Source organism: Dermacentor silvarum, chromosome 1 (genome assembly GCF_013339745.2).
Source record: "Dermacentor silvarum isolate Dsil-2018 chromosome 1, BIME_Dsil_1.4, whole genome shotgun sequence".
Lineage (NCBI taxonomy): Eukaryota > Metazoa > Arthropoda > Arachnida > Ixodida > Ixodidae > Dermacentor > Dermacentor silvarum.
In genome coordinates this window covers 344276710-344293524 of record NC_051154.1, presented here as the reverse complement: position 1 = coordinate 344293524, position 16815 = coordinate 344276710, and the positions used below count along the sequence as shown (strand labels likewise).

General features: G+C 47.3%; 1 protein-coding gene across 1 annotated transcript in view; it reads right to left on the bottom strand.

Moving 5' to 3' along the window:
- The window catches only part of LOC119437383 (uncharacterized), a 47265-nt gene that overhangs the window by 4775 nt on the left and 25675 nt on the right, over positions 1 to 16815 (bottom strand). The window contains exons 3-5 of the mRNA XM_037704414.2: positions 9742 to 9834; positions 6668 to 6760; positions 5412 to 5501 (exon numbers count right to left, since the gene is read on the bottom strand). Coding sequence (XP_037560342.1) covers positions 5412 to 5501; positions 6668 to 6760; positions 9742 to 9834 — 276 coding nt within the window. The remainder of the gene's footprint in view (positions 1 to 5411; positions 5502 to 6667; positions 6761 to 9741; positions 9835 to 16815) is intronic.

The following is a 16815-nucleotide window of genomic DNA, read 5'->3' as shown; positions in this document are numbered from 1 at the left end:
TGGTCGAATCATTATCGAATAATTTATTAGTGGCTCAGTCGCCGTTAATTTTTCAACCATGTTAACTGATTCAATTGCGAGATATTATTAGCTTAGCATGATTGTGCTCATTTAAAGATATCTCTTTAGGTGACTCGTCTTCTTAAAGGACTTTTTACCAAGACACATCGAAAATTTCGATTATACGCTGGAAGTTCTTACGTGCCCTCTAGAGAACGTTCTACCGCAACAATTTTTAAAATTGGTTTATTTATAGCTGAGATAGAAATATTTCTCAGTGCCGCGAACCCATGATTTCAGGAGGCGAGCTTCACCGCCAACAGAGACACTCTATCCACTTGCCCCGTCTAGGTTCCGCAAGCAAAATTCCATCTCTGCGTTCTGGGCCGGTATTTTGTAGCGATGCCTTTAAAGTAATAATGCCTTTTCGCGTTTATCGCGCTTTGTCAGTGGTCAGAGCGACGGTCCGCTCACGATATCAACGTTGATAACGCGAGCGGACCGTTGCTCTGACCACTGACAAAGCGCGATAAGCGCGAAAAGGCATTATTACTTTAAAGGCATCGCCACAAAACACCGGCCCTGTACCTGCGTTCTCCCATACCGGAGCTCGAGGATCGCGTGACGCATACGTCACGGGCCCCACCTTCTTCTTCTCTCTCTCTCTCTCTTTTGCCCACGCTTTTTTTCTGCGCGGTGCACTTTCGCTGACGATGCCGCGCGCGAGCTGTTGCGTTTTTCTCGTTTCGCGCAGCGCACGATTTTGCGCGCTGCGCAGGAGAACACCCGACTAGCGGTATAAGTCAGTGCTACACGAACACTGAGGCAGACGCAAGCCGATCACAGAGCACGATCGCGCGCTGGAACACGCTAGAAAATGACATAGTTTCGTCGTCTGCGAGCGCGACTGCACGACGTGGGAACAAGCAGAACAAACGGAAGTAGTACATCTCTCTTCATTCGATCTGTGTTTGTTTAACATTCGGTTTGTGTGCTTTATTATTTCCCTAAACTTCAATTCGTCTATTGAAGAAACAAATTACACAAATAACAGATGTTGCCTTGAATAATTCTCGAAGTCACGTGTGACTGAGAGTGACGTCACAGCACGGCGATGTTGGTAGCGATCTTGCGCGAATAACGTCACTCTCCGGGTGGAAGCGCGGCGCCCGCGAGGAGAAGGGTAAACGGCGTTTGGTTTGGAGTTTAAGCTCTTTCCGCGGCGCGTAGCGATGTAATACTTAACAGACACGATCGTTAGCGCGCACTGTATGCGCAGTTTGTCAGCTGAGTATGACTAGACCTGGTGAGGGGCCCTTTAGGGAGTGAGGTTACTATTGTTCATAAATAGCATACCGCAAATATCGCTGTAAATCTGCGATCACGGAGAACAAAAAAAAAAGTGGGGCGACTTTTTGAAACGCGTAGTACTGTAACATCTGTAATTCAGCGGTGGAATAGTTGCGCCCATTGCGTCAAATTCTGCCGAGAGCCGTCCTCCGTGCAATCCTACTCGAAAACGTCATTTTAGTGGAAAACTGCGCCGAGTCTACGCCAAAGGAAGCACAAGAACTAAAGCCTCGTTCCATTCATGCTGCATCGCTATAAAAACTTAAACCAGTACCTACAGCGCGCTATCATCATCATCCAGGAAGTCAACGGAGCGGCCATAGCGACAGATATAGCCGATGCAATCGTCCCTCCATTTGCTGTTTTCGCTCTTCTTGTATTAGGGGCGAAGCACCTAAGGGCCGAGCCTTGTCCCTCCCTCGTCGTACGTAGCTCTGGCTTGCATGGAGACCGATAGGGTCGCTGCGGTGCACAAGGTCGTTCGTTCCCGGCGCGCGCTCTCTTTCTCTCTTCAGCCATGGATGATAACGGTCGCTTCTGATAACGGCGCACCCGCTATGGATGAAAAGGCGAGAGTGGCGGCTCAACTGCAAGCGGAGTCGAGGGCTCGCAAAGCTGCTGCAGCACGGCGACGCAGACAACAAGCGGACCCGGAGTTTAGGGCGCGGGAAGCTGCAGCAAAACGGCAACGCCGGCAAGCGGACCCCGAGCTAGGCTCGCGTAGCTGCAGCAGCACGGCAACGCCGGCATGCGGACCCGGACCTGAGGGCTCGCAAAGCTGCAGCAGTACGGCAACGCCGGGAAGCGGACCCGCAGCTGAGGACTCGCGAAGCTCGTGCTTGAACCGAGCATCGGCGCCACCAACCTCAGGTAGACAACGCTTCCGGCGTTTTGCCGCCGCTTCCCGCGCTCTCGCCTCCTCTGGGTCCGCTTGCCGGCGTCGGGGGATTCACGGTTAACCGAATGATCCCCCGGTGCTTCGCCCACTCATAATCATTCACTTCGTGGATATGCGGTGATTTTTTCTCTCCGACGGAGGATCCAATGTACACGAGACCTTCATTCTCACGTTTGCCCGACGGTTGTGCGAATGCGTGAGTTGCGCGAGAGATATCTGGGGACTTCTGCTTCTGAAAGCTTCCTTTCCCCCAAGTGGTATACAGTACTACGGAGGAGGGCGCGCTTTGCTCCGTTTGTCTAGAGTTACTGTATAAGCTCTCTTTAGGGAGCTAGAGTTACACGTCTGACTTAACTCGCCGCTCGCGCCGCTAATCGCCAAACATAGTCCCACGCGCAGAAAGCATCCTCCTTGCAGGAAAGCCAACGTCACGGCTCCGCCGCTGATGGCCGCACCGAACACAAAATAACTGTCTACGAACAGTGTGGTTGCGAGTGTAACATGAAAATATTAAGCTAGGGGGACTACCCATTGGTAATAAGTCTATAGTATTAAGTGATTTGATGTCGTCAGTGCGTGTGGTCTCGATTGTGCAGCGCTTCTTCGTTTACTGCTAATTTGCTGCTGAGCCATAAAAAATATCGCTGTGTACATTCTGGTAAATGCACTGCTGTGAAGTTCTGATTTCGAAAAAGTGGCACTTTCGCCTGAAAGGAGAAGCATCGATTGCGACAGCAAATTAGTAGACAGCTATACGAAGCAAGGATAGTAGTTTTATCGGCCGTGTAAACTTGTAAACATTCGCTTACTAACTAAATTAACAAGCAGGGTGGCGCGCGCGCACAAGCAAACATGAACAAATCTCACTCGATGACTGCGGAAACTCTGTCAAAACGCCGGTGTGATGAAGCGCGGCAGAAGCAGCGAGCGAATTGACCTTCGTGCTGCCACTCGCTTCAATGCGAACTAAGCGGCGAAAAGACAGCGCGCAGGAAGCTATGAGCCCTCTGCGCAACTAGACTCTGTACTCATCGCAGATCGCTTTCAAGACAGGGCACGCGCAGCCGACGCAGACATCGTCCACAAGCCACGGCTCTCGTCCACACCGGACACAGAGGCGTGGTCGCAATGACGAAGTGCGCCCGTAACTACATGCGGTGACTGGGAATGGACAAGGATGTCGAGACACTTGCGGCCGAGTGCACAGCTTACCGGACCAATCAACGCGCGGAACTGGTGCTCCGCCACGAGCACCAGTTCCGGATCGGGCACAGACCGAGCACACCTTGGCCCACCCTGCACCTCGATTTCACTGGCCCAATCGACGGGTCCACATTTCTGGTCGTTGTGGACGCCTACAGTAACTGAGTTGAAGTTCGCCATATGAACAAAACAACATTGACAGCTGTCGTCGATGACCTGCGTTCATTGTTTACAACGTTTGTACTGCCCCACAAAGTGGTATCAGACAACGAAACCGCATTCGTGCTGGCAGAAATACAGAATTTCTACAGTGACAACGGCATCACGGCGGTAACATCTGCTCCATACTTCTGAACTTAAACTTACAGCGCAAACACCTACGACGGACCACAAAAGGAAGATACGACACACACTGGCGCTCACTAACAACTTCTTTATTTCTTTGTCGTCGATGCATATATAAACCCTAGGCCAGACAACCGCGCAGACCCACAGAATACATTACAGAGATCTGTCAAAATTATCACAAGAGCGCCTCTTCCTCTACACAACCACAATCTCTCTCTCCGCCGTGCGTTCGCTCCCCGCGAAAGCGCGCGTCCCTCGCCCTCGCTCGCTTTCACTCGCACATAGAGCATACGGCCAATGACAGTTGACAGTTGACAAGAACTTTATTAAAAGGTCCTGAGGAAAAAGATTGGGGGAGCCGAAGGCACCCCAATCAAGTTGGTGGCTACGGCCAATGAGAGTTTTTTTTTTTTCTATTACCGGACGCGACGATCGAAAGGTGAGCCCTTAACAGCTTCGCTGTAATATGCAAGTCCAACGTACATATTGAAATCTATGTGAAGCCAAGCTTTCGTGAAGGGGTTAACTAAATGTTATACAATTAAAGCTGATGCTCACAATTGCTTTTATTTTCATCCTACGTAACGTGTATTCTAGTGCAATGTTTATGTTTATGCACCGCACAGCTCAAAACTTTAATATAAAGATACAGATATTTCCGACGAGATACCCACTGCGCCAGCAGCAGAAGCCACGCCAAACTTTTGGGGGTTAGGTAAACTTTGCTTTAATAACTAGGCATTCCACTCCTCAGAAACTGAGTCAGCATTCACGTAGCAAATTTTTATATATGTGGTGATTTCCCCTCTACACTTCCTTTAAGGGGGGAAGTGGGTTCTAGAAAAAAAATTATTCAAGATATGGGGCTGAATTAAGGTTGTACATATATGTAATGATATGTGCTTATTTTGAATATGCAGTCCAATCTTGGTTATCTCCTCTGGTTCTAATTTTATGTGAGCTTCCTTTAAATATTTTTTGCAAAGGTTTTCAGAATATGTGTCCTTTCGATTTCTCTAAACAGGGTATTAATGGCTTCTGTGTCATTCAAGAAATACCGTAAGACCAACCTTGTTGCTCTGCCTTATCTAGAACACGAGTTGCGAGACTTCAAAGTTAGACACCAGAAAAACACTGTTTCGAGTTTCAACTTCGAAACCTTGCAACTCACATTCTAGGTAAGGCAGAGCCATAAGGTTGGCCTTACGGCATTCCTTGAACCATACAGAAGCAATTGATACCTTATTTAGCGAAATCGAAAGGACACATACTGTGCAAATTTGCAGAAGATATTTAAAGAACACTAGCATAAAATTAAAACCAAAGGAGGTAAACAAAAATGGACCTCATATTTGAAATAAGCACATCAAAGTACATATATGTAGAAGTTTACAGCACCATAGCTCAACGAATACAGATTTTTTTAAATTTTCGCTCAAAGGCCTACATCTCCCCTTAAATGGCTTAGAGCAGCATGACTATGTCACCATATACATTACACTTCTGTCTACTTCAGATTGCTATTCGCTTTCCAAATACATTTTTTGCAATGTTACTGTAATGTTGGAGGTGGAAATTCGGTTCACAAAAAAGACGTGCCTGTTGCTAATACCTTGGTGCATGCGGTACCTGGTGGCCGGCAGTAGCGATACGGTGTCCGCCGGTGTTTCACGTAGCATAGGAATTGGCATTCGTCGTATCCCTGAAAAAAAAAAACGAGCAAGTCCAAGTGTCCAAGCCATAAACTGCTCGCTTCAAGAACCGCCTTCGTGCCATTGATGAAAGCTGTCATTATTGTGTTAGGGTTATGTCTACTACCATGCAGTCCGAAAAGAACTACCGGCTGAATCGAGCTCAGTATATGAAAGCAAATTAGAATAACTCAATAGTTTATTATAGCAACGTTATAATATAACTAGCCGCGCATACACAAATTGTGAGTCTGCGAACCGTCTGACGAAAAGCCGGCGCATTACACTGCCGTGGTGGTTCACTGAACATGGTTTTCTGCTGCAGAGCACTAGATTATCTTTACAAACCCGACGCACTTACTAACCTGAGGTTAGTAACTCGCTGTCAAATATGTCACTAGGCCCTTCGTAACACGTAGCTAGTAATGGTAAAGTTACAACGACTAGGTCGAAATTATTCGGAGCCCTCATCAGTGAAATCTTTCACAGCCTACACTGCATCTCTGAAGCATAACTGCGAGTCGGCCTAGTTGGAACAGATTCATTTTCTTAAATTTTTGCGCGCAAACAAACAGGGATGAAGAAAAGGAGACACAAGGACGAGCGCTTCTCTATCGTCGCAAAACCTCATCTATTACGGAAGGGCGCATTGCTGGGTAATTGGAGCTCAGTTAAGAAAGCATTTATATTTCAAAGCGCTTATTATCAGCAAATAAAATGTGGCCGCAACAATTTGTTCTCAACCTGCTCACCGCAAGGCCTTGGGCAGGACTTCGATCGAAAGGCCAAGCCATCATGGTGAAGCCACCTCACTCTACATTCTTTTTACTATGGGTTGATTTTCTTACCTGTGCTAATGGCAGCCACCCTTTATTCCTGACCTTAAAGGTGACCTCGCCTGTCAGTTGTGTGACTTACCTGTTCACTCAATTAGCCAAAGCACGTGGGACGTAGCATAGCACATTGTGTTGAAACACAAAGAACTTGATAGCCGAAATAGAAAATAAGATTATCTTGTACGTATCTAACAATTAGGTTGATTATCAGCGCTTCTGCGAGGACTCACGAGAACGTACTAAGTGTGCTGAGCACTATGTCCAAGAGTGGTTTAGGACCCTTCCTGTGCAAACGCTATTCTTCGGGTGCACTCTTTCAACCAGAGATTTTGCAATCGTACCGAGGCCTGCGATGCCTGGTATGGGTGCACACTCTTGCACAGGTCTGACTCGGTCACAGAAGGCTGCCGGCGGCACTCGGTTCGAATGCAAACCTGCAGGGAGAATGAGGTCGGGGGTCAGATTTCGCTGTGTGAAGAGGAATCGGTACAGGTGTACTCGCGTGCAACCAATATAATGTATGACGAGTACTTCTATTGTATTGAATATGTTTTCTTTAAAACAAAAAATGAGCATATACTCGCAATTACCATAGGCATTTTGGAAAGGTCTGCACTGGCTCAGTAATACGATGACATGATTCAAACGCTTATCGTCACTAGTCAACGCAGCCCCTCCTTCAAGGGTGACTCCCCCGAAGTCACATTTGAAGAAGGAGCAGAGCTGGCCTCGTAACGCAATGTAGCTTTATTCTGAAGGTTTACTATTGAAGGGATTGATGGCTGGTGACGATTGAATCTGCTAGTGCCAGGAGCCGCCAGCCTGCACGTGCGACCATAATTTTTTAGACCTCCTATATATGCTGCAATTTACAACCTTAAATGTGTAGTAGTCGCGCCTTGATAACACGGCTACAAACATAACAGGAGGTGTTGTGAACGGTTAGGACCCAAAACGGAACTAGAATCACCTCACTAACAAAACCACACAAGACAAAAGAAAAGAATGTGCAACCGAGCTGTCAGGCATTATTTAAAAAAACCTGGTTTATTGATTGGTATTACGTAGAAACAAAGCTGAATATGGGACATTTGACCGTCCCGACTGACTCAAGTCGGGACACGGAACTTTATCTGAGAAGTCAGGGCTGTCCCGCTAAATTCGGGACGGTTGCCATCCCTACCTCGAACACGAATCCCGACACCGGTTACATGTCCCTGAATGCAGTATATGACGACAGGTTCTGTGACGCGCGCTGTGGCTCCGAACCCTCTGACCTTAATAATATGCGATGACTGACAGCGATAGCGGTCATAATTATAACAGTAATAACAGAAATAACAGTAGTGACAAAATTCAATTCAAGTTGCACCTTTTGCCTTTTCGTAGCCAGCATGCGGGCGTTCTTCGTTGAAAAACACATCTGCAAGCGCTACTGTCCCGACGAGAACGCATTATTCATGGTAGTTACGAGTTTTGTGTGGCACACATGTATTTGTTTGAGCGAAATACCGGGAACGAGACGCGAACAGCTGGGTGCATATTCACACAAAGCTCCCACGCTAGAATTATTCGTAAGAGAAAATTTCAGCCAATCCTGATGCTCGGCATATTATTAGAGAAGGCAGCCGTAAAATAGCAAAGAGCATTTACAAACAAAAAAACTGTGAATTCGGCCCCTGCTCTATAGTTGTGACATCTGGTGACGCTGTGTTCAAAAAATAATATTGCTGGAGCTGTCTTTTATTGTGCGACTCTTCTTGACGGGGCAAAAATGCGTGCTCTGGGGAAGTTTGTATGGCTTCGAAAACCTTTACGTCGGCAAAAGGTCCACAAGGCTTGGGTGAGCATCGAAAGCATCGAAAGATGTCGCTAAAAGCTTAGGTTCGTGTTGAAACACTCTATTGTTCGTGGTCGGTCTCACTACCATGAGCTGTCATCTGTTGATTTGAAAGCGACTCAATGCTTGCCATGACCGTAACCTGTCATCAAAAAAAGATAAAACAAATTAGCACATTTTGCACGAGATATTGTAAAAAAAAAGCTTCAAACGTCTACGCAACTTCTTTGGAATATAGCAAAAACAGTGTAAGCTATGCCTCCGCGCTGTCCCATTATCTGCCGAGGTGTGTTGCGGGGTGAGTCACGCAGCGCACTGTTCTATTCCGTCACTGATGTCACCTGGATCCACCAGGGGGCACTTCACTAATGTCTGTTAAATGATTACTTTTAATTATTTGAGACACTATTCATAACTCTAATCAGAGCCTACAAGGATTCAATTTAGCAAAGCTTCAACACCACGCCTTTGTATCTCGGTCCGCAGCGACCACTCAGAAATTGCATTAAACTTCTGGACTACTAAAAACGCTAGTTACGCAAGTTTGGCGAGTCCAGTAATTAATGGTGCGGCTTTACTGCTCGACCAAAACAGTGTCTAATGCTTTTACTAGTATACCGCATCCTATGGGAGTGTGATCAGGACCGCGACCTATCCTCCAACCCAACCCTTCCCGTGAGCAGTGGGAGAGTGCGTTGTCCAGAGCACGCCTCGTCGACCAGGTCACCTTAGTCGACTGAGCAGGCTGCGCCAGGACCACCAATTGACTACCGGATTAGGAAGCTACCCCACAATTCATTTGCTTTATTTTGCTCAATAAAGTTTTTCTCTCTCTTTCTTCACAATACAAGTAGACGACCAATAAGTGTGTGTGATAGTTCGCGACCAAAGATAAGGCATTCCTGCAGCATTGCCTCTCAATAATGGTAACGGAACTGCTCGGGTTCCTTCATGGGCAGACCGGGCAGCCTCGTCGGTGAAGTCACTACCAGAAATACCGGTATGTCCTTCAGCAAGAGCGTGATGTTTTTTTTTTTAATCTCTTATACCAATTTCTCATGAGTCCTGTGGTGTAGGGGAAATTTCAAACTCTGAAGGGCTTCCTTGCATTCGCAAAATATGAACTATTTCCGAGGTCTCTCTTGCGAGACGTATTTTACAGCAGCAGGCAGGACAGCAAGCTCTATCACCACTGACGTCACATGCGACAGTTTAAACTGAATTGGGATTAACGCACCCGGAATGACAACAGCACCTGTTGATCTGATAAACGAAACCAGCCCACCAATATAAATGTACATCCGGTCTCCATATTTTTCATTCAATAAACGCAGTGTTGTCTGTTTTAGAACCATTCTTGGGTGATCGAGCTTCTTAGCATAAACATTTTCATAATCAAAATTACGCGACGTGGGAGTCATTCATACTGAAAACAAACAAGCATCGGTGTACTTGAAGGCTCTAGGCGCGGTATACATTGCAGGGAGCATGGTTACGGTGACAATGCATGTGTTTTTCTACAACGCCCCAGCGGCGCCTTTCTTATGCGACCGTGAAGTTCAGAAGTGAACTCACCTTCTCGACGCCGCACGAGAGACCGTCCGTGATGTTCACATGGTAGCCATGCCCCCGCGCCGGGGTGCAGAGCACGCTGCAGCTGTTCTCCACCTGAGACGCGCGCAAGAGCCGCGCGTGAGAGTGACGCAGGGGATCGGTCATCTCTGCCGTTACCACTGTCAGTGAAGGCAATGTGTCCGCGCAACCGGATCGCGGTCACGGCACCCAATTTAAACATCATGGCATGCTCCCAGAGCAAAGAAGCTGGTAAAAAAAACTTGGTTCTCATTCACTTCTTTCGATAAAAAAAAGACCTCGCATGGTCATGTTGCATGCTTGGACCATGCGCTATATAGAACAGATCTACAACCCAGCATCAACCGCTGCTTCGGATGCTCGCGCAGTCCGCAGACGTTCGCTCGACCACTCGATAAGTCTGATTCACACTGTACGGTATGCCGTTATTACTAACGAAAACTATTTTATTCGTGGGTGGAAACCTCGCCTAACAAATGAAATAGTCGTGCAATGTATCTAGAGATAACATTTTGAACGCGTGTCAAAGTAAACAGCACAACTTACTCCGTACCAGAACGGTATCCACGCTGTTGGGATCGTCATGTTTTGTAACTACTCATTGCTGCTAAACCACAGCTTAGAACTACAGTGAGAATGCTGCAGTAAGGTCACATTAGTGAAACGAATTTTCAAAAATTCACAACTGATCACCGAGGCTGATTGTATATACAGGCTCAAATCCGGGCGCACACATCGCAATGGGTGCTCCGTCCGCCTCAGCACCGCAGAAACTCCGGCCATGCTTACCTAAATCGCTTCAGTACGTCCCACAGAACCGTTTCCCACGCAGATGATGCCACGTCATAAGAAATTGACCACGCGACACGAAAACAACCACCAGAAACTGCCGCCGAGCGTGTAGCCAGTAAATGCGTGAGTGGTCCTGATCCATTTTGACGAAAGGCAGCTGGCGTTTGTCAACGCCACAGGAGACGTAGAAAGCAAGAAAGGAAATAAAGTGAGGCGTATAAAGGAAGGAGAGAAAGAACATAAAACACAGTTTCGTCAGTCTTTGAGGCCGTCTGGTTGGTCCGGTCAAAGGCATTGGTCCGGTTCACTGTTCACCAGTCGCCTCGGATATCACCAAAGCCAGTGCGATCCGATCCACCAGCCATGCCGGGATCAAGCCGACTGCCCATAGACGGCGCCCATGAAAAAACGGTCTGTACACATTTGCTTCCTATAAAAAAAAACGAAGTTCGCATTGCTTTTTCTGGATTGCACTGTACCCGCCACATCACATTAAAAATAATCGCCAGAACGAATTTCCTGCGTTTGACACACAAGCGAACAGGGGGAAAGACATCAACGTTTGTCTCAAATTGAGTAACTGACATCACATTCTAATAGTGACACATCAAATGGTCATCTTTGTAATAAATGTAGCTATAATGAAATGTTAAATTAAAGACTGTATGCTTTGTGACCTCTTGTACCCTATAAACTTAAGATTTCTTTTTTATCTAAAAATATAAGTGAAAACATTTAAGCAATCCTATCGTGTCACTAACATTTTCCGACGAAAAATGTCAGGCCTAACGTTAAGAGACAGGGAAAGAGCGGTGTGGATCTGTGAACAAACGGGGATAGCCGATGTTCTAGTTGACATTAAGCCGAAAAAGTGGAGCTGGGCAGGCCGTGTAATGCGTAGGATGGATAACCGGTGGACCAATAGAGTTACAGAATGGATACCAAGGGAAGGGAAGCGCGGTCGAGGACGGCAGAAAACTAGGTGGAGTGATGAAGTTAGGAAATTTGCAGGCGCAAGTTGGAATCAGCTAGCGCAAGACAGGGGTAATTGGAGATCGCAGGGAGAGGCTTTCGTCCTGCAGTGGACATAGATATAGGCTGATGATGATGTCACTTGTGGTTCTTTGTGAGTTGCACGGGGTGGGATAGCAGTGGAAAAGACGTGGGTGGTTCAATCAAACTTACATTCTCGCACAATCTGAAAGCAATTCTAAGCATTTGTCTGGATTTCTAAAGGAGACGTACTTTAGCGACATTACTTCCACGATAGATCAACAGGCGTAGCCTACCAAATAGCAGTCTCACCATAGAGAAAGAAATGGTCTTACTAATTTAGTTTTCATGCGAAGTTTTCTATCTATCTGTCTGTCTAGCCGCCTACGTCTTTGTGCTCTCATGGTCGTTTTGTTAACTTGGTATGTACGAAAATTGGCATACTATGACAAGAGTATATGACCAACATAAATGATATGTCATGACATGCGTGTCATGTAAGTCATGGAACAGCCGCCTACGTCTTGGTGCTCTCCTGGTCATTTCGTTAACCTGGTAGGTACCAAAACTGGCATAGTATAACAGGAGTGTATCACGAACATAAATGATAGATCATGACATGCGTGTCATGCAGGTCATGACAATGACCCAGCGAAAAAGATTAACACTCAAAAACCACTGAAATGGGTTCGGACGTGGGTACTAAGTGAAGGAAACACTAAAGGATGATGGTAGAAGTCATAGTCATGACCATGACTTAGCAAAAATGAGAATGACTCAGCGGAAAAAAATTAACACTCAAAAGCCTATGGAATGGGTTCGGATGTGGTACTAAGTGAAGGAAAAAGCTAAAGGTTGATGTTTAAAGTCATAGCCATGAGCATGACTAAGGCTTCCGCCTGAAGGTCTGTTAGGTGTAGCTAAAGGGACTCCTGAGGACTCATGACACTAATGTCACGACATGCGTGTCATGTAGGTCATGCAACAGCGGCATACGTCTTGGTGCTCTCATGGTGGTTTCGCTAACTTGGTAAGCTCCCCGCACACTGCTTCGCAAAACATCTATTCCCACAGGGCGTGGGATCTGCCAGCTTTTGGTTCAACTATAGTGATCTAGATAGGGGTAGTGGGCCGAGGGCGACCCGGGAGCCGAGGTCGTTTGCACGGAAACCGGCAGGCGGCGCTACTGCGCCTTTCACCTAAACCGCCCCGCAGTGCGCGCTTATTCGCCGCGCACTCATCGGAAGAGTATGATAGATCTGAAGCTCATGCTTGACTCCTGAATGCTTACATTTCTCACAATGTCAGCAAGAGGAGAATAAATATATTTCTATAGTGTTGTCTATAGTGAATAAACAGTAAAAAACGATGTACAGCGCGAAGGACAAGGGCTGAGACGACACACACACGGCGCAGTGCGTTTCGTCTCTCTCAGTTCCTGTGTTTCGCGCTGGATATCGTTTTTACCATGGATACCAACTAGCCCAAGCAACCACCTTTGTGTAAATAAAAATTTTTGTCTGAAAAGTTCCCAGCCATGGGATTTTAGGTACAAATCCGCCTATGATAAAGTTCACGGATCTACGCGTGGCTACTCGGAATGAACGGGTGTACCAGTACATCGAAAGGGGACCGCCGGGCCGTGATTGCAAAAAAAGAATAGAAAGAGAGAGAGAGAGAGAGAAAGCTCTGAAGGAAGGTACGAAACCATTTTATTCAGGGCAAACCCTCAGATCACAAAAGCGGCGTCAAGTAAAACAAAGCCAGGCCCCTAGGTCGTCCTGCTCAGCTTAAGGTGCTTAGCTCTCTGTGGCTTTGCGCTTCTCGAGCTGTTAATACCTTTGACTAAGAAGTGGAGTCGCGTGAGGACATAGAAAGAAGCAATTCTCATGCTTATTCCTTGTGAGCGTCGCATCCAACAACCATTGAAGCAGAGCAAATTACTTTTTACAAGAGCCGCAACATCGCAGATGCTGGTCGTCTGCAGCTCTAAAATGCTTAAGCATTCGGTGAATATGTTCTCAAGAGCTTCAATAAATGAGTACAAATCTTGCGACGGATACAAAAGTCCTCCCCAGTCACACTGCTCAGTGTACTCTGAGGGTAACAGGTGTGGCTTCTGTTCGCCTGACGAGGAGGATGTGCTCACATAAACAACAGTCAAGTTTTAGGACGCACTTTCTTGCTACGTAGCCTGCTACGTAATATATTAGCCGCGATTGACTCCTCGCCATTACTAATTATGAGTGGCTAGCACGGGAGCTTCTACTATGGCTAGAGACTCTTCAGCTTCTTCTAACCTCAATTGGGCGAGCAGATCATCAACACTGTTTGAAGAAATGCTGGGAGTTTTGTCGTCCACAATGAGAAGTGTATTTATGATATCAGGGGTGCCATTTTCACCGTCCACACTCCTTGCCATGTTGTAAAATGACAAACAGTTCACTGCGATAAGAAACTGATCTGGCGAGGGGTGGGCATTACAGCCGCTGGACTGGTGGATAATGCCAAACATGTGCTCTCGGAGTCGGTGCTGAGACGAGCAGTCATCAAGTACTTGAACCCTACATTCTCTGCCAAGTACTTCAGGAGAGACAATGTACTGGCAATTGACCCTTTTCGCGGAGCAGTTTCTTTTAGCGAAACGAGATGGCGCTCACGGCGGCGCGCCATGCGTCTCCTCAGCGACCGCGCATGAATACGAAACCATTACCGCTTCTACATTGCTTCTGTGCGATCAGCTGTGGGAAATGCAACTGAGTTTTCGCTAACACACTGTGCTCCAATCATGCTAGATTGAATCATGCGGATTGAAGACGTGTGCAGTAGTTGGCTGCAAAAATAGTGACTGGCATGTTAAGGAATAGAATGAATCTGTGTAACGAAGTTCGCGGACCGCTGCTGCAACTGTCCGAACGTGTTACCGGCACTTCGTGATGTATGGCTTTCCTCGAGGATACAGAAATTTTCGCATCCGCTAGCCTTGTATCGCTAACCTTCAAAGAAAGGGCTTCATCCCCAGAACGTCGGCAAGAGTGAGTACCACTCGTTGAACACCAATGACAAAGGGAGTAGCGCTGCTTTCTGTCATGGTAAGTTTCGCTCACGTTATCTATACACATCTGTCCCAAATGGCAGGAAAACTTACGCCCACTCTATCGCCGACGTATAAAGAATAAGTCAATGGGCGCACACTTGAATATATGCGCACTGTATTGCGCACAATAAATGACGGACTACACCTATGGCGCACGAATGGTCGAAGCTGAATGTTCCGTGATGGTCCACAAGAGTAAGCGAGTTACTAGCTGTAATATATACTTGCTACAAGGTACCCAATGTACAAAACAGCTACGTTTCAAGCCTTCTGCGCAGCAAGAGCAAATCTATCGGAACTGAACACACCCGCGAGCGATTAGGCAGAAAATAATCAGATAGCTGGCCGCACCGAGGAACTCCACTGAGTCAGAAACTGACCAGCCACTGCTTCAAAATATTTGCGGAATAAAGAACAAAGATAAAAACACACTAATCCTGACTGAATTCATGATCGGAAAGCTTGGATAGCTTGGAATACACATTTAGCCCCACTTTTAGAACAAGCACCATATACGCTGCTTGCGCCGTTTGAACATAGCTTAATCAGCTCCAAATTTCATGTTCTCTGAAGCTGTGATCAAAGCTTCGTGTCGTCCACCTAGTCACTGTCTACGATATCTCCGAAAACAGAGGTTTTCTAAGCCGCTCCGGCGTCATACACTTCCATTGTAAACAAGGAGGCAACGGAGGCACTTGAGGCAAGCAATGCACGCGTCACCACGTGATCAAACATGGCTGCGCCCACGGGATCGCCGCGAAAAGGGTCCATAGTGGCTCTCAGCCCTGTCGCCGTGGAGTTCCAACCTGCCTGCTCCCTTGCAATGAATGTGCTACCTCCAGCACCTGCTTTGCCTCGTCCATCGTCCGTGACACACTCTCACATACGAACGTCTTTCGTATGTACAATACGTGCGACAAATTACTGCACTGGGGCTCTCGCCGTAGTTCATCAGCACAGCCTTCTCAACGCCGACAGTCTTTTTCTCACTGTCCAACGAAGCCAAAACAAACCCAACACCATCATAGTTCGGAAACGTGAGCAGTGCCCAATGCTCAGTGGGTTTGGGAATTTCACTCAGCACAAAGGCGCGATTTTCAGCGCCATCACCTATGTCCACAGTTTCACTGGTCTGCAGGTCGTCCTCTTGCAGGCACCGCTTTTTTGTCTGGTCGCCATGGAGTTGTAAGGCAGCCCTTTTCCTTGTGGGCCGTTCGAGCGATGGATTTTTCGAGAGTACATGGGGAGATTAGGAGATTAAGCCCTCTCTCGAGAGAGAGGGCTTTCCGCGTGGTGCACGTACCTCTTTGCCTTCGGTCACATGTACGTAATCTCTCAGTACATACTTTCCTTCAAAGTGTAGCTCGCATACGGCGTCAGTGGCATCCAGCGGCTTGTTCTTGCGGTGTAGATTCCGCTCCCATATCAGGCGCATTTCTTCATCCTCGGGGACACTGAACAGATACAACTTCGGGGCTTCTTTCACTCTGCTGAACCCAGTCTTACAACCAGGCGCAAAGGAATAGTTCTTTCGCCGAGGTATCCCTATCTCATAATTCAGTATTTCAGCCAACTCAACGCTCACACGCCACCAACAAAACCGCGCACGTGCAACTACAATCACACGATGGATGGATGGATGGATGGATGGATGGATGGATGGATGGATGGATGGATGGATGGATGGATGGATGGATGGATGGATGGATGGATGGATGGATGGATGGATGGATGGATGGATGGATGGATGGATGGATGGATGGATGGATGGATGGATGGATGGATGGATGGATGGATGGATGGATGGATGGATGGATGGATGGATGGATGGATGGATGGATGGATGGATGGATGGATGGATGGATGGATGGATGGATGGATGGATGGATGGATGGATGGATGGATGGATGGATGGATGGATGGATGGATGGATGGATGGATGGATGGATGGATGGATGGATGGATGGATGGATTGGATGGATGGATGGATGGATGGATGGATGGATGGATGGATGGATGGATGGATGGATGGATGGATGGATGGATGGATGGATGGATGGATGGATGGATGGATGGATGGATGGATGGATGGATGGATGGATGGATGGATGGATGGACGGGACGGACGGACGGACGGACGGACGGACGGACGGACGGACGGACGGACGGACGGA